Source organism: Vulpes vulpes, chromosome 2 (assembly GCF_048418805.1).
Source record: "Vulpes vulpes isolate BD-2025 chromosome 2, VulVul3, whole genome shotgun sequence".
NCBI classification, from domain to species: Eukaryota; Metazoa; Chordata; class Mammalia; order Carnivora; family Canidae; genus Vulpes; species Vulpes vulpes.
The window spans coordinates 15192371-15210840 of NC_132781.1; the positions used below are offsets into that span (position 1 = coordinate 15192371).

Genomic DNA, 18470 nt, shown 5'->3' on the forward strand with positions numbered 1-18470 from the left:
AGTTTCAACTCAGATTATATGGACTGCAAAGCCATATTTGCTGATTACTGCCATAGAGGGTGCTAGGTAACCTCTGAAAAATTTATATTACCATCTGGAATTTATGCTCATTATTAATTCTTATTAGCAGGCAAGACATTATTGTTAATAATTTTTTAAAAAGATTTTATTTATTGATTAATGAGAGATAGAGAGAGAGAGAGAGAGAGAGAGAGAGAGAGAGAGAGAGAGGCAGAGATATAGGCAGAGGGAGAAGCAGGCTCCCTGGGAGGAGTCCCATGCGGGACTAGATCCCAGGACTCCGGGATCATGCCCTAAGCCAAAGGCAGATGCTCAACCGCTGAGCCACCAGGCATCTAAGGCCTGTTAATAATTTTTTTTTTCTGTTAATAATTTTGATCATAAAACCTTATATTAGATATATGTCTAAGTACTTTTCTTTTATATATATCTATGATTCTTTTAACAATCCTGAGAGTTAGATATTGTTACCATTTTACAGATGAGAAAACAGACTGCTTAACTGAAATGGTAGAGTCTGTACTGGAATCCATGCCTTTTGACTGATGTCGAAGGATCTTTCTTTTACCCACCAGATGCCTACTTATAGCATCTTTCCTCCCGGTCAACAGTTCTGTTCTAGTAAGAAATGTTATAGAACTGAACAATCAAAGAAACATTTTAGAAGGCAGCATTTAGGGAGCTAATCGCAAGAGCATTCCAAAACTCTTTTGGTGACCAGACTCAAACCAATGAAACACCCTGCATTACAAACTAGATTGAAATATCTCTGGCCACAATTTACAAATAGCTTGCTTTCTTTTCACAGATTAAAAAAAAAATCTAAATAGCAATTAGAGGATTACAAAATAACCATAAGTGTGCAACACCAGTGGTCATTAGGTAAGTGCAGATTGAAACTACAGTGAGATACCAGTTTGCACTAAAATGGCTACAATAAGACAGACAATATCTAACAAGTGTTGGCAAGGGCTTGAAAAAACTGGAACCCTCATACACTGTTGGTATGCAGCTTGGAAAATATATTGGCAATTCCTCAAAATGTTAAAGAGTTACTATAGGACTTAGTAATTCCATCTTGGTATATTTCCAAGAGAAGTGAAGACATGTTCATATAAAAACCTAAACACTATTGTAAATGTATTAAATGTCACTGAGCTGTTCACTTTTAAATGGATAGTTTTATTTAAAAAATAAAATAAAAAAAGGGACGCCTGGGTGGCTCAGTGGTTTAGTGCCTGCTTTTGGCCCACGGTGTGATCCTGGAGTCCCAGGATCGAGTCCCACACTGGGCTCCCTGAATGGAACCTGTTTCTCCCTCTGCCTATGTCTCTGCCTCTCTCTCTGTGTGTCTCTCGAATAAATAAATAAAATCTTTTTTTTTTTAATTTTTTTTTTTTATTTATTTATGATAGTCACAGAGAGAGAGAGAGAGAGAGAGCAGAGACACAGGCAGAGGGAGAAGCAGGCTCCATGCACCGGGAGCCTGATGTGGGATTCGATCCCGGGTCTCCAGGATCGCGCCCGGGGCCAAAGGCAGGCGCCAAACCGCTGCGCCACCCAGGGATCCCAAATAAATAAAATCTTAAAAAAAAAATCAAAAAAGGGAAAAATCTGTAAGCTAATGTTCACAGCAAATTATTCATAATAGCCAAAAAGTAGAAATAACCCAAATGTCCAACTAGTAAATGGATAAATAAAATATGGCATATCTACAAAACAGAATATTACTTGGTAATAAAAAGGAATCGAGTGGGGTGCCTGGGTTAGTTGGTTAAGCATCCAACTCTTGATTTTGGCTCAGGTCATGATCTCAGGGTCATAAGATCCAGCCCTGCATTGGGATCTGTGCTTAACGTGGAGTCTTGTCCTTCTCCCTCTGTACTTACCTTCTGCATGTGTGCGCTCTATCTCTAAAATAAATAAATTTTTAAGAATCTTAAAAAAAACAAGGTATCAAGTGCTGATACCTGTTATAACACAGATAAACCCTGAAAAAAATCCTCAAAGAAGCCAGACACAGAAGGCCACACAGAAAAGTCAAATCTATAGAGATGGAAAGCAGGTTGGTGGTTGCCAGGGAAGTATGAGGAGTACCTTCAAGGAGGCATGAGGTTTATTTTTAGGGTACTGTAGGGAAATGTACTATTTTTAGGGAAATGTACTATTAGTAGTGATAGTTACACAACTCTGTAAATATACTAAAAGTCACTGATTTATTTGTATACTTAAAATGGGTTACTTTTATGGTATAAAAATTATACTTCAAAAATAAATTATACTTTAATAAAGCTGTTAAAAACAGAAAGAGGGATCCCTGGGTGGCGCAGCGGTTTGGCGCCTGCCTTTGGCCCAGGGCGCGATCCTGGAGACCTGGGATCGAATCCCACATCGGGCTCCCGGTGCTTGGAGCCTGCTTCTTCCTCCGCCTGTGTCTCTGCCTCTCTCTCTCTCTCTCTGTGACTATCATAAATAAATAAAAATTAAAAAAAAAAAACCAGAAAGAATGAAAAGGGTTCCTTAGCCAGCTGAATATCCAGAATTTCAGGTCTATAATCTTGTGCTTTTAAGGTTGTTAATGATACTGTATGCAACTTTTCATGAACAAAGATAAAGCAGATAATTTAAAATTAATTGGAAATAAATATAAATTGGACTATATGTCATTGCTGATTGGGAGTTCTAAATGTACTGGTTTATTTATTTATTTTTTTTAAATTTTTTTAAATTTTTATTTATTTATGATAGTCACACAGAGAGAGAGAGAGAGGCAGAGACATATGCAGAGGGAGAAGCAGGCTCCATGCACCGGGAGCCCGACGTGGGATTCGATCCCGGGTCTCCAGGATCGCGCCCTGGGCCAAAGGCAAGCGCCAAACCACTGCGCCACCCAGGGATCCCTAAATGTACTGGTTTAATCATAGAGTCTGTCTTTGCCTTTTCATGACCTTCAACTGTAGGGACTGAAAATTCTAGTACTCCGGGAGAAGCTAAAGTGTATCGACAGGGAACACTGTGCATTTAAAAGACCCTGAAAAGTATACCAGCAGAAAAGTCATAGTCCATGTCTACATTCTTCAGCCCATGGTAATGTCATCACCATATGCTGTGCACCCGAGTATTTATGGCCTGAATCACACATGGAGCCAGTCTTATCTCAGCAACCATGTTGTCTGCAGCAACATAAGATAAAACTGTGTCAACGATAGGAGTGTGTTGTTTAAATGTAGGTTTAGGTTATTGGATATAATCACACTAGGTCAAAGAAACTTCATATCATTTATCTGGTAATGTGTTATTTGTTTATTTTATAGTGCAGAAAAGACAGGAATCAACTTCTTTGCATCTGATCCAAGGCAGATGGTGAAGCTAAAAGCTTAAGTGTTTAAAGTGGTAATGCTTAATACTTAAGTTACTTTCCTATCTAACTGAAGGATAATGATCTCAGAGTTTGTAGAAGTAGCAGACACTTTTTGGTCCACTTGAAGTTGGAATGAGACACCTGGCCTGTTATTTTAGTCTCGCTCTGCTCCCGCTAAGTAAGGTCACCGGGTAAAGTCATTTTTGGTACAGCGATTTGTTAGATAAGACAATTATGATTCAAATAAAGGACTTGTCACTGTGGGTTTCACTTCTGTACCTCTGCTGAACAGGTTTCTCTGGCTGTGAGCTTATATGCTGGGAAGAATTTGCTAGGCTCTTGGAGTTGCCCTTAATGCCATCCTTCTCTCTGAAGAGAACTGTTTTATCTTTAACAGTATCCCTCGGGGGAAATCCGACACAGAGAACTATTTGAGATACTTGTATTTCTCAATCCCGAGGCAGGAAAAGCACTCTGAAGAGATTGCAGGGTTGGAGGTAGCAGATGCAACAGCAAACTGTGGGCTAGAAAAACCAGGAGGACAAATTTCTTTCCTGACTTTTGTGCTTTATCCCACAACTATTAGTTAGACTGTAAATTCCTTGAAATTAGGGACTTTATTTTTTTTGTTTTTGTATCCCTAGGACCTAGTACAGTGCCCACGTAAGTGCTAAATAAACAAATGAATGCATTCACAAAAAATAGGTGAATTATGTGCCATTGTCTGGATTACAAGGCTCTACTCCAGGCTTGTGAATGCCAAGAGAGAGGGATGCTGATCCTATAGAGTTCTTAAAAGTTTTGAAACTATTGGGAGAAAAATTAGGATTATAATTTGAATGAAGAAATGGGAGAAGTAGCTCAAAGAAAGGTTATTGCTGGTTCCACATAAACAATTGGAAAACTATAACATCAGGAATATTAAAATCTTTATAAAACTCTAAGAAAATTGAGAGAGTAATTGTTCTCAGTGCCTTTTTTTCAGACATTGTGAAAATCTGCAACTAATTGTTATAGTACGACTGTCTTCAGGAGACGGTAAGTCATATATGGAGTACACATATATATGTGTGTCTACTTCTTACCTAAATGATTATACTTGTACATCTCCTGAAAAGGCCTAGCAATCTGCTAAACTGGGAGATGACAAATGTGGTTCTCTTTCCAAAGGCCTGAAGAGGAACAGGCCACAAATTTTAGGGGATGGATCAATTCTACAACAAAAAGCAGGGACTACACTGAAATGAGAGTAACTTCATACATAGTGTTAAAGAAAACCTGCTGGAGCTAGAAAGGAAAACTTAACTTCTCTAATTACCTTAAAAATGTGTGCTTTGAGGATGTGATGTCCCAGTTCAATAGTCTGCTGTCGGTTTAGTTTTCCCTCTTGGCGGGAAAACCAGAAAGCAAGTAATGTGTGACCACTCCTGCAAAGAAAAAGAGACTCATTTTAGAATTTTAATGCTCCAATTCTGCATTGGGTGGGGTATTGTTCATACCTCCAATGAAACATTTTCATTCAACCAGTTTCTAAGAGAGGGGACCTGCTGCTGGGCAAATAATGGGTATTGAAAGGTCCCTAGCTTTTACCAGTCCTTTACCCAGATTACATGTGTGAATATCACAAAATGTCATTTCTAGTTGGCTTACACCCATCCCACACACAGATGGCATTAAAAGATGCATTTTTATTTTCTGTCTCTGTGAACTCCTCTTATTTTACCCGTGCTTTAAATGTCAGTGCTCCTTAGGATCTCCTTTTTGGTTCTAGTCTGTCCCCTCTCCATCAGCTCATCCATCCTGAGAGCCTTCACCACCACTTGTATCTTTTTCTTAATCTAGACTTCTAAGATTTACAACAATATACACTCAACTGTTTGTTGTATTTCTCTACCTGGAGGTCCTGCAGTACCTCAAGCTCAACATGTCCCCAGATGAATTAACAACCTCTTTCCCAAGTGAAGTCTTCTTTGATCCCCTCTACCTTTCCCGTAGCCAAGAAACAGGCAGTATTTTCTTTTTGGTACAAGCATTATAGATTGTGTATCTGTGTAGTAAAGTAAGTAGCACACTATTTCATGCTCTCTCCTCTACTCGACTGAAGGTTTCCTGACGGCATCCACTCCCCCATTTCTTTGATAATGGATCTCCAATCTCTGAAGAAAGAGAAAACTCTCTTTTCTGCCTCTGCATGTTGTCTTATCAGCTCATGATACTCAGAACTGCGATGGCTCTCTTGCAATCATGTGGTCATCTCGTCTGAAGATAAAGTTAACAGAAGGGTTAAACTAAGAGAACTGTGGAAATACGAAGTATAAGCCCTGACTTTATGGTATCAGAAGCTGCCTGAAGGTTGGACTTGTTATATGAAGTAACACATTTATTTGTTTAAATCTGAGTTGGGAGTATTCTAGTTCTTCTAGCTCAAAGCATCTTAATGATAAATTCTTCCTTTAAAAAAGGATTTTAGGGATCCCTGGGTGGTGCAGCAGTTTAGCGCCTGCCTTTGGCCCAGGGCGCGATCCTGGAGACCTGGGATCGAATCCCACATCGGGCTCCCTATATGGAGCCTGCTTCTCCCTCTGCTTATGTCTCTGTCTCTCTCTCTCTGTGTGACTATCATGAATAAATAAATAAAATCTTAAAAAAAAAAAGGATTTTATTTATTTATCTGAGGGATGGGGTGGAGTGGGAAGAGGTGTAGAGGGAGAGGGGAGTGAGAACCAAGCAGACTCCATGCTGAGTGTGGAGCCTAACACAGGGCTCAGTCTCAAGACCCCAAGATCAGACCTGAGCCAAAAACAAGTCTGATGGCCCAACTGACTGCAACACCCAGGCATCTCTGATTTAATCCTTTAAATGTGAATGTATGTATATATGTGTATGTATATAAGATGTGTGTTTATTTCTATTTACATTTATGACAGAAATTCTGAGTTATTTATATTTCCTGGAATGCCTAACACAGTGTATTGCATATAAACGTTCTCAATAACATTTTTTGGAAGCAAGAGAAAATTGGGTATTAAAGAAAGGACGCCAGATCACCTTTGGGATATGGCTTCTTACCACTCTTGCTCTAGCCTATAAGAACTGCAGACACTTAGAACTGTCTCTCCTGCCCACCAGGTTAGTGGTCATTAGAAACCACCAGGTTCTTTATGTTACTGGTAACAAAACACTTCTATTCCTTTCACTTGGAGTGCCATAGAAGAGGGAAATGAAACCATTATATCAGTTTCAAGTCTAATGAATTAATCAAAAAGAAGGGGAAAAATTGCAAGTACATTTTTGTTGATGATGTTTCCCTGAAAAGAGGCCCAAATATCTTCTGGATGATTTTCTCTCCTATTGAACACTGGCTACTCTGCCAGGTTTAACATTTGGAGATACCTCACACCAAAGTCTGAAAAACATATACATTTTAAATTTCTTCTTCTTCTTCTTCTTTTTTTTTTCAAGCTTCAGTACAGTATCTGAAGTCTAGGGAATGGGACAGCTTACTCAAGAATATTTACAAAGAGATTTCATTCCAAAAAGACTTCAAAAAGAAATTCTACCATGTTTTAACCTTGAGCTTCAAGAGTTTCTGAGTTCTAGTGGATGCCATTCCAACTTATTTCACTGGATAAGATCAACCATAATGGAAAGGAAGTTATTAAATTGAAAAAAAGTCTCAGAGAAGTGTAGCCTGCATGGAGTCATTGGTATCATCTGAAGGTATGAGCCCAGATTGTTTCACATTCACAAAGTCTGGGAATTGCTATTGAACTTTTATTTATCATTTGAAAGCCCAATTTAGCTGGTAGGCTATTTTGAGTATATTAGAAAATGACATGCAATATTTATAAAGTGCCCTATCTCAAGTTCTCAAAATCCTATCCAGTTATTAACACTGAAATTACTGTAGCCTCCCTAGTATAAGAATTATTACTTCAAGTGACTCATCCACAGATTCATCTACATAGTACTACAACCCCTGAATACAGGCCTCTGACCCACTACCTAAGCTTCAGGCCATGCCCAGCAGAGTTAAGATAAAAAAAAACTCACATCTGACAAGAAAATGAATTAGATACAGAATTGATGTTGAACTGCTTTCATTTTACTACCATAAATAAGAATTTCTGGTAAGATGTTTGCATTTCTTTAGTATGCATTTTAGCTAGCTAGAGAGGATAGTGTTTGCTTTTGCTTTTGTTGATCTGGCACTGAGGAGAAACAGCAAGCAAAACAGATCAAGGAAAAGATGAAGTGAGAACTGTGGTTCATTTCTTTTTGGACATAAGCATATCTCATTATTCATGAAAGAATGGTTCTGATTGGACTCTGAGTTTAGAGTGTTCAGGACATGAAGGAAAACAGCAATTTATGTCATATACTAACATTTCCATTTGTCCCTTACTGTTCTGATAAGATATGGTGCCACTGGCTAACCTACCCTCTGAATGTGTTACACTACATTTGTCTGTGTTTATTTCTATTTTTTTTAAAGGTTTTATTTATTTATTCATGAGAGAGGCAGACAGAGAGGCAGAGACATTGGCAGAGGGTGAAGTAGGGTCCCTGTGGGGAGTCTGATGCGAGACTCAATCCCAGGACCCCGGGATCATGACCTGAGCCAAAGGCAAATGCTCAACCACTGAGCTACCCGGGTGCCCCTATTTCTATTTTTCTGATTATTTGCTCACCCCCAAGCCTTACTCCTTTTGACTCCTAGCCTCGCCATTACCAGCAGCCTTGTAATTGGTGTATTTTAGCCTTTGAACTCTTTTTCTTTTTTTCCTTCAGCAGTAGGCCCTATTGACTACCTCCCCTGGAACTCTTTTCTTTTGACATCTGTGACACCACCCTGGTACTTTTTCTCCCATTTTCTTCAGTGATGTAATTTCTTTGCTTTATTTCCCATTTCTTCTTATTTCACAGGTCTCCTGGCTTCAGCTCTCACTGCACTGACATCTCTAGCACAGACATATTGTTTTGCTTCTCTAATTGCCTACTGGATCTATCTTCCTTCAAATGATCATTCAAATAACCTGTCATATGACACTATTTGAAGCTGAAGCTTTCTGAGAACCAAATCCATTTAGGATTTCTTTACTTTTTAATATATTGCCAGTCACTCAGGTTTAAAATCTATCAGTTGTTTTCCTCCTCTCTTTATACTTTCTCTCTTGGATAACTGCAAGAGCCTTATCCTTTCCACTGCCTGCTCCCTGGCCCATGCCAATAATCTACAGTGCAGAAACCTGATAAAAAGTCTGCTCAAAATTCTTCATTGGCTTTATACCTCCTCCCATACATAATCTAAACTCCTTAGCATGGTATTCAAAGGCTCTCCATATGTGTCCCTTGTCTATTTATTTGTCTGTCTTTACCTACTTACCTTCTGCTTCTAATTTCAGATGGAGTAAATTATTCTAGGGTTTTATTTTATTATTTTTTAAAAAGATTTTTAAAATTTATTTATTCATGAGAGACAGAGAGAGAGAGAGAGAGAGAGAGAGAGAGAGAGGCAGAGACACAGGCAGAGGCAGAAGCAGGCTCCATGCAGGGAGCCCAATGTGGGATTAGATCCCGGGACTTTAGGATCACGCCCTGGGCCAAAGGCAGGTGCTAAACCGCTGAGCCACCCAGGGATCCCCTATTCTAGGGTTTTAAACACGCTCTCCGTCTGCCTATAATTCTCTTTCCCATTTAGTTCATCAGGCAAACTATTTCTTATTCTTTAAGTCTCAGTTCACACCATCTCTTCTGTGAAGCCTCCCTGGTCCCACCAGATAGACTCAGGGGCTCCTTCCTTCAGATTCTTGTACTTGGTACACACTTTCATTACACTATCTGTCTGCACATCAGTCTTCCCACGAGATTGTATGGAGGCTGGAAGCCTTTTCACATATGTACTCCTAGGCAATAGGAATACATATTTGTAGAATGACTGAGTTAGTAATACTGTAAAGTTGTAAACTACCTTATGGTTTTAAAAATCTTTAACAGTTTTTTTAGATTCTCACAAACACCAATACTATAGGCATAGGTCTAAATATTACTCCTAATATTATGGTGGAAGACGGAAATTTGGCAAGACTGAAGGATAGCTCCCAGCTCATGTGGCTAGGATCTAAGAGCTGGGATGAGAACCCAGGGTTTTCTGAGACCCAGTTCCATTAACACACTGATGAGATTAGCAACTTGATTTTTATTTCTCTGAAAAATGGACATATCTGTGTGAAAAAATCAGCCAATATAAAGAGCAATGTATTCATTTGTAATGGTATAAACCCTGAATTCTTAACATAATTAAAATCAGCAATTAATTTTGACATTTTTTGATAGGCATTTTGGGAGAGACTAGTTAAGAAACAGAGGGAACCTTCATCAGTGTCACATGATTTTAGGTATGACTGAACACAACTATGTCTTCCCTCTATAATTAAATATGATGGCAATCAAAGTCAACTTTAGTGTGGGTTCATATGTGGTGATAAAGTCCAAATGGGGGGGGGCAGGGGTGCAGGCAGAATTATTTCCACATAGCTTATATATAATGAGATCATCTTGTGATTCAAAGTTACATAGCCAAGTTTCCTGTCTGCATTCACAATGCTGCTTCTTCATCTCTGAAACAAATAAAAATAGGCCCATGTTTCAAATCCTAGTTCTGTCACTTAGAAGCTTTGTAATCTTGGAAAAGGTACTTAACTTCTCTATAAGACAGGAATAGTAATAATGACCTCTCAGGACTGTGGTAAGAATTAAGTGAGCTATATTAAGTGAGCTGTATTTTATATTTCTTTTATATTCTCCATAAGAACTAGCAGAGTGCTATACTTAAGGAATGAATATTAACCACACAACTATACATACTGGAAGATGACTGCATGCTCAAACAGAACTTTAATCCTGAAATGCGATACCTTTCTCTTTAACCCCAATCCTTACCCCTCCATGCCTTGACCCCAATACCTACACAACCAAAGAGAAATCCACAGATCAGGGAACAATTATTGGATATGAGTGCCATTCAATGTTAGTCAATGCAGGAAAACTTGGTAGTGTAATTTCAGGCAGAGAGGGGAGATAAAGACAGAGCTAACTGGTCCCTTAGAAATACCATAAAAGTTAAGGAAACAGTTTAATTTCTCATGTAGACCAGAGGTTTTTCAAGAGGATATTAAACCTTACATTCAAGATAGATTTGCTTTTAGATATTTTAGGAGTGAACCAACCACAGGTCAGAGTTGAAGACTTTTCTCCCAGCACTGTCCCCTCTCCCCTATCCTGGATGTATATATTCTGACAAAAGAGAGCAGAGGGTAGATCCTACCTCCATTCTCCTTTGCAGGCATCAGTAGGCCCCTTGATATGTATTACTGGAGACAAGTGATGCTTACCCTTGGACAATGATAGATTATAAGGCAGTGAGAAGCTACTCTTACATGATAACCCTGTTTCCCTATATCTCAAGACTTCAGAGCTATGGAGTCTTTTGGAGGAAAAAAAAAAACATTCATAAAGCAGGAATCACCTTCCCTTCCCTCCACCCACTTAACAGTTTGAAAACTGAAGAACAGTTGTTTTACACAAAATATATAATGGCACTGTGTTTTTCTAATAGATTTTCACTTAGTACCCCAGGGAGACAGCTAGACTTAAAGTTTCTAATTGTAGTAGGGAAACATGCTAACAAACGTTTCACTCAAATATTTCTGGCATGGATGTTTTTTCCATTGTTCTAGTCACAGTCACTGATGTGTAGTCACAAAGATTTCATTAGCTCTTATATTGAAAGTTGACATACAACACTTTAGTATTCAGAGAAACACCACCTAGGTGTTTTGGTATTCTGTGCAGTGCTCAGATGTGATAAAGTAGTACAGTTACAGACCATTGGCAAGGCATTGCTTACAATCTAAAGCCAGCTAATCTAATAATTTGGGCAGAAAAAAACATTTGCTGCTGCTGTGGGATGTCTTTACAGTATATAAGTAGATGTGGGGATTATTCAGGGAGACCTAGTGAAATTAGAATTATGGGGCAGGGAGGGATAACTACCTACAAAAGACCTGTGCTCCCATTCACAGCCAATAGTTGTTGCTGGGAGGTGGCTACTTTGCCAGGAACCCTGCATTCACTTATTCAAGTGGGGGTCATAGATGGAGATCTGGCTAATGGGATATAGGCAGAAATTATATTAATCACTTCAGACCTGGCCAAGAAAAATTTTCTCCTTTGCCGTTCATGACCTTACTTTCTCTTGTTTCTTCTTCTAATATTGCCCTTGTAAATTATTTGGTTCATCATTTTCCCCTAGTGTTTAAATTTAACTATTCTGTTTCAATGCTTCTAAGTTTCCTGCTTTATATTCTTTGACCTTGTTTGGTCCTACAACTTATTTGCTAATGACTTCCAAATCCATAACCCTGTGCTTTGATTTTTTTCTTTCCCTATTTTTCAAAGCCACATTTCTCAACATACTTCCGCACTTTCCGTGGAGGTAATTCATTAACAACATCTCCAAAACAGAACTCACCTTCTCCCTCAGTAACCCTATTATTATTCTTCCTCCTGCCTTTGCTCATGCTAGAAGCCCTCCTCCATCAGAATGCTCTATGTTGGTCACTCCTCCATCATTCAAGATAAGTTTTAGAGTCATTTTTGAGTCCTCCACCCTCACTGACTAAACACAAAAAAAGACCAAGTGTCTATCCTGACATTGCAGGTCTTGGCATTTCTCACTTACAGTACCGCTAAGCCTCATAACTAGTATCCCTACCTGCACTCTCTCCTCTTCTTCAACCCACCTTCCATACATCACTTGTCAGAGCTACTTTTCACATCATCAGAGTCATTTGATCATTGTCTCCTCCTCCTTAAAAAGTTACAGAGACTCCCTATTACCTACAGAATACACTGTGAAATCTTAAACATAGCAGTCAAAGCCTTTTTGTCTAGTGATACTTCCATTTATTCTTTCTGATCATGTGTCTTATCCTCTAATCACATCTTCTCACCATTTCCCAAAGGCAATCCCTATCTTCACACTTGCTTTTGCTCCTGCCATGACCTTTTCTTGCCTGCCTACAGTGGTCTCCCACTCCAGCGCTGTTTCATGGGATCAACTCATCCTTTAAGGCTCAACTTGAGTGTCATCTGTTCTGCAAAGTATCTCCCCTTGTCTAGGTTCCCAGGGTACTCTGTATTATGGCACTACTGTTGGTTGCTTGGGTCTAACTTCCCTTTGGAAGATGATGGCTTTAGTGTCAGGAGGTGTCTCTTTCATCTAAGTTTCTCTAGTGGATAGCATGGTCATTGGTGTAAAGTAGAAGTTCAATAAACATTTCATCAATGAATACATGCTAAGCAGATGGGCTCAAGGAAAAGCAATACAAGCACTTGCAGATTCGCTTTCTAATTCACTAACTCACTTTTGTCTTGAATTTGCAGGCATCTCTATTGCTACTGTTTGTGAAATGAATTTAACTATTAACTCAAATATTGAGAAGAGATCGACAATCCTGATCTTTTTCACTTTTCATCTTAAAAATTCTGCCTGCAGCCATACTTTGGTGGTTGCTGCCTTATAGTCTGCTTCTTGTTATCAAATTTCAGCAAATGGCACCCACACATCTTTGCAAAAATTTCTTCCAATTTTAGCTTATTAGACAGTAACTGCTTTGGCATGTTCTTGTCATGGTTTTCTCATGGAACCTGAATAGAAAACATACTTCTAGAAAGCTTGTCCTAATGTTTCATACTCAATGTGGAGGTGAAATGAAAGAGCCTGTTCAAAGTCAACCCTAAATAATAGACTGTAAAGGTAAAGTGTGCCAAAGATATACCTTTGTAGAAATGAGTGGAGCAGCATTATTTCTTTTTAAACATGGAAGCTGGATAGAAATTCCCTGCTTTCTTCCACTTAGCTCCACAGTTTCCTATAGCCCTTCTGTACTGTTAATGCATCATTGGCCTGAAGAATATGGACACCTGTCCTCTGACAATAAAGTCTTTAGGCAGTTGGCAGGGATTCATGAAGCAAAAGAGCTATGACTCCATTGAATTGTCACAATTTAAAACAGTAACAGCAGGCACTGAAGATTTATCACTTCTTTCTTCCTCCCCCCTATTGCTCAGCTTATTGTTTATACTTCTAACATAGCACTCTCCCTTGATTTATAGCTAGTTATAAATGTATCTGTTAAAACAACTAACCTGTTAAGTCCTGGTAGACAAATCTAACTTACATTTGTATCCTCTGCAGTCTTTAACACAGTCTTGAAAATAACTTAGTAACTGTTCCTTGAATCCTTGCTGAAATGCATGACTTCACTTATTCCTGACACATAGTGACAGAGTGAATAAAAGACACTGTCTCTTGAACTGTCAGAAGAGTTTCTCAAATATTTTTAGTTGCAATCTTAAAATTAGTACCACTTATCATTTCTTTGTTTATTTAATTCATTAAAAAATATTTACTGAGTGCTTACTGTGTGCCTAGGTATTGACTGTATTAATCTCTATGAAGATCAATGTGAGCATGATAGAAAAGGTTCCTGTCCTCATGAGCTCACTCACATTCTAGGGGGGAAAATGGACAACGTAAACAAGTGTTCACACATAACAAATTAATAATAGTATGACAACTGTTAGAAAGGAAGTATATAGGTTGTTATGATAAAGAAAACAAGGACAGACTTACTTATATAAGGTGCCAAGTGGAAGTCTCTCTGAGGAGATGGCATTTTAAGCTGAGATCTGAAGGAGGAGTGAGAGAGATCTTGCCATGTGATGAGCCAGGGAAAGTGAGCTCCAGATGGCGGGAATTGTTAAGTGTGAGGGCCCAGAGGTGGGAGAGAGCTTATCAAGTTCTGGGAATTAGCAGATGATCAGTTATGGCCAGAATATCATGAATAAGAGAGAGAATGAATGAGCTCAATTTAAAAAGGTAGGCAGAAGATATCTTTGTTATAACAGGGCTTTGAAGTAGCCATTAAATGATTTTTCAGAAGGAGGTTATTTGTGTGGATTTACGCTTTAAAAAAAAATTACTTTGGATGCTGTTGGAGAATGGACAGAGGGGAGGCTCTCCCTGTTTAGGAGGCTAACACAGTTCATGTGAGAACCTAGGGTGTGGTCCGTAGGGGTGGAAGTAAGTAAGTGAATACTTACAAGTAAAATTTGAATGGGTCGAACCAACTGGATATGCTGATGCTGAAGTGAATACATGTCTCATAGCTGTGGGTTCTTATGGTTGAGAAGATAAAAGGCTATTAATGCTGACTTTACCAAATGTGGAGATCTAGCTGCTTTTGAGTCTCTAGAGACAGCTGAGTAAGTTGCTGTACTCACAAAAAAGAACATATCCTGTCATGTCCCCCTAAGCTGGCAGTAACTACTTCTGATTGCTATGCCATTAATCTTGGTTTGACAACCTTGGAAAGCCTCTGAGATTCCCATCTTTTCATTCAGCTAGTATTGCTTCAGAGAGACTCATTAATAGGACAAATTGCCCTCTATTTCCTATGCTACTTTCAGGACCAAAACTTTTCCTTAATCACTTGCTCTACTTCTCTCCATTTCAGATTTTTTAAAAAAAAGATTTTATTTATTTATTCATGAGAGACAGAGAGAGAGAGAGAAAGAGAGAGAGAGAGAGAGAGAGAGAGAGAGGCAGAGACACAGGCAGAGGGAGAAGCAGGCTCCCAAGCAGGGAGCCTGACATGGGACTAGATCCCTGGTCTCCAGGATCAGGCCCTGGGCTGAAGGTGGCACTAAACTGCTGAGCCACCAGGGCTGCCCCTCCATTTCAGATTTTCAAAATTTGCTTCAAAATTCAGGGCACACCCACTTAAAAGAAATCTGTACCTATCTGTCTGTCTGTCTGTCTGTCTCTCTCTCTACACACACACACACACACACACACACACACAAATTTTAAACATATAAAGCTATTATCACTTTCTTGTAGCAAAACCAAAAGAAGAGAGTAAAAATCCTTTCTGTGTTTTCTTTAGTTGACTCTTCTGTATGCCTTCCAAATCATAAAACAATGCTCTCTCTCTAACCCATCATAATACTTCTCTGTATATTTATTAACTTAGCAAATTTCATAAGAGTTTTTATGACAGTAAGAATACTAGCTTTTTCTAAACTTAATTTTGGATTTGGAAAAGGAAAAAAGTGTTATGTTGCCCATCTTCAAAGGCATAAGAGTTTTAAAGATGGGAACAGTTTGCCTATTTGACTAATAGATGTGGGTCCCCGGTTTATACTGCCATCTGATTTACAAACAAATTTGTAAAGTTGAAGGACATTCATGCAATTGGCAAACTGGACACAGTCCAAGATACACATTAGATATTATCTAATTTCTCTCTTGCATTAAATCACAAAACCATGACCTTAGGTCACTAGAGTAATGCCTCAGATATGAGTCCTACATTTTTCTTGATACCAATAGGGAGTTAGAAATTGAATTAGATAATAAGAAAAAAATTATTGGTGAATTAGACAAATCTCTAATAATATTATGCATCAATGAAATCTCTTCTTCAAAATTACACATCCAAATTTGACATTAGAAGACTAATTTCTCCTCAGTGATAGAAAGGAATTAAAAGTATAGCAGATGCAGATCCAGCACAGAGATCAGAAAGTTAGTATTTCCAGGCAGGTAAGATCCTCTACTAATAGTCAAGTGCTAGTAAAGGATGTTTGGTATACCATCTTTTTCCTTGCTGTGATCCTAACCTCCTTAGGGCTCCTAAGGGATGTAGTTCTAGACCCTTTTTTCCTTCCCATGATCCATCACTTTGCTGACTTCTTTTCTAATGCTTTTAGAAAGCAGAACTTATTCCCAATTTAAGGGTCTGTTGTGGAAGCCTGCAATGGCTATTAGCAGTAACCTAGAATCTGTGCTTCAGAGGTCAAAGTTAAACATCATCCTTCCTGGAGGCTCACGTTTAGATTAAAACAAACAAAAAGAATCACCTTAACCCTGCAATTTACCATTCTGTGGTTATTTCAGACCCATGTGTTCCAGAAGAAGCCAGGCTGTGCGGGTCCTCTGCATAGAGTTAGATTTCCTTTTTAAGGGGAATGCCTTCTTTTTGCCTTAGGCAAATTGCTTCTTCTCTGACAGTCTGCTCTGTGGCATGCATTTTGGAGCATCAGGTCTCCAGTGTGTAATTCATAGACAAACATCACCAAAATAATTAGGAAAGATCTCAACAGACCATGTATTGTAAGATATCAACTCTAGTCACAGAGTCAAATAAGTACTCAACTACCCCCACAGGATCGTGTAGCTCTTCCCCCTTTTCACCCGCCATAAAATTTGCTTCTCCTAGTTTGAGGAAATCACATCAATCCAAATTAGGGTCCCAAATCATAACTTCATTAGGTCACATCAGCTCAGTACTCAAAAGTTCACAAGCCTCATGTGTTTTATTCAAACAGTTAAAAATATGGTAGCTGAGTCTTCTGATCTTTAGATAAAAATCTTACATATATATTCCTATATAAAAATGTTGATCTGTGAGCTGTTCCTATGGAAGGAGAGGCTAGATACTGTGAAGACAAAGATAGTGAAGAAAGGAAACAAAAAAGAGTGGGGGTTCATGCAGGGCTAGCCTAACAACTCCGAAGAAATATTAAATAGTACAGGGCCAGCAGCCCCCAACTGTTTACTCTCCCAGCCTCAAATTTCAACTATCAAAGTCATCAATAGGTTAGATAATAAAGACTGATGACTTCTTTTCTCAAATGCCTACTGAAATGCACAAGTTGCTTCAAATGGGTTTGCAATCTACCTCTTATTAGCATAATAGCAGAGATTAGTTTATAAGATTAGTGAGTTAATCTGATATCTCAATGCCCAAGGGAATAAAATATAAACTAGATTTATTTCAGAGTAGGACAGGATATGACAGTGATGAATAGTGGGAAATGGAAAGAATAAGGTGGTAAGATCTAAGGTTTCTCAGGGCTTCAAGAGGCATTTTTTCATCTAGAATGCAAATCCAAAAATTTAGAAATTCTGATGTCATAAAAATTTTTTCAGTGATGCTTTGCTTATAGCTTGATACCCACCCCCCCACACACACCCTCACAGTCCTGTTACCAAACTGAGAAAAGACATCTATAACTCATCTCTTTCTGACAGTTATATGTTTATGCAACATTAGGTCATTCTCTATGGGATGTCAGTTCTCTGACATCCTGGGAAACAGGCCATCTGATATTTAAAATAAGGAAAACTCTATCTCAGTTGTAGCACTGACCTCTGGCTCAGCTATTTCCTCTTTCCAGCACCATCTTCAGATTATTGACCCTCTTCAGTTTAACAGAAGTACCTCTGTGGGTGGCCTATTTCTGATGAAGATCAACTACTTTTTGGCTTCAGGATAGAATATTCTCATCTGTGTCTAATTCTCTAATAAGGTCAGCAAGTTCAGGGTGAACAAGAAAGTGTTGAAAGCCCAGGAAAATGGACTAGAAGAGGTAGAGATGTTCTGTTGTCTCTAAGAGTTCTCCTTATACTGAGACAGGCCTGTCAGCACTGGGTCACATAGAGTGATTTCAGAGGCACTGAGTTGGTCTCTCTGGTCTAGTGAAATACACGTGATGCTCTAGAAAGAAAATGGGGAGAAACAGGAGAGCAGATGGGGAATGTACAGGAAGCAGGGGCTGAAGGCCACAAAGACAAACCCTGCTTTCAAAGAGTTCTGCTAATCAGACTTGCCTGAAATGGAAAGCAATTACAGCCAGTTTCTTTGAAAGGCCAGCTTGGGCTTTGCCAACAGCATTAAATTCTTAGTGAATTTCCATCTCATTGACCCAGGGGGCCTCGAACTCTGAGATCAATACTTTAGTAACAAAGCTGGTGCCAGACAGTGCTGGGTAGAAGGCTGAATTCCAACTGAAATGAAATGTAAGGAAGCTTTTGTGATAACTCCTGGTCCTACTATTTTACTCTCTGTGTCATTAAGTGATATATGATGATCCCTCAGCAGCTCCATGTGTTATTCAATCACCAGGCAACAGACTACATAGCATCTGAAGTTAGAAGTGTTTGCTTGTCCCAGTG

At 38.9% G+C, this 18470-nt stretch overlaps 1 protein-coding gene across 20 annotated transcripts in view; it reads right to left on the bottom strand.

Annotated features, from left to right (window-relative positions):
* The window catches only part of TANC2 (tetratricopeptide repeat, ankyrin repeat and coiled-coil containing 2), a 478177-nt gene that overhangs the window by 42573 nt on the left and 417134 nt on the right, over window positions 1-18470 (bottom strand). For all 20 annotated transcript variants that reach the window (XM_072746843.1, XM_072746841.1, XM_025999546.2 and 17 more), the window contains one exon: window positions 4701-4809. In XM_072746843.1, coding sequence (XP_072602944.1) covers window positions 4701-4809 — 109 coding nt within the window. The remainder of the gene's footprint in view (window positions 1-4700; window positions 4810-18470) is intronic.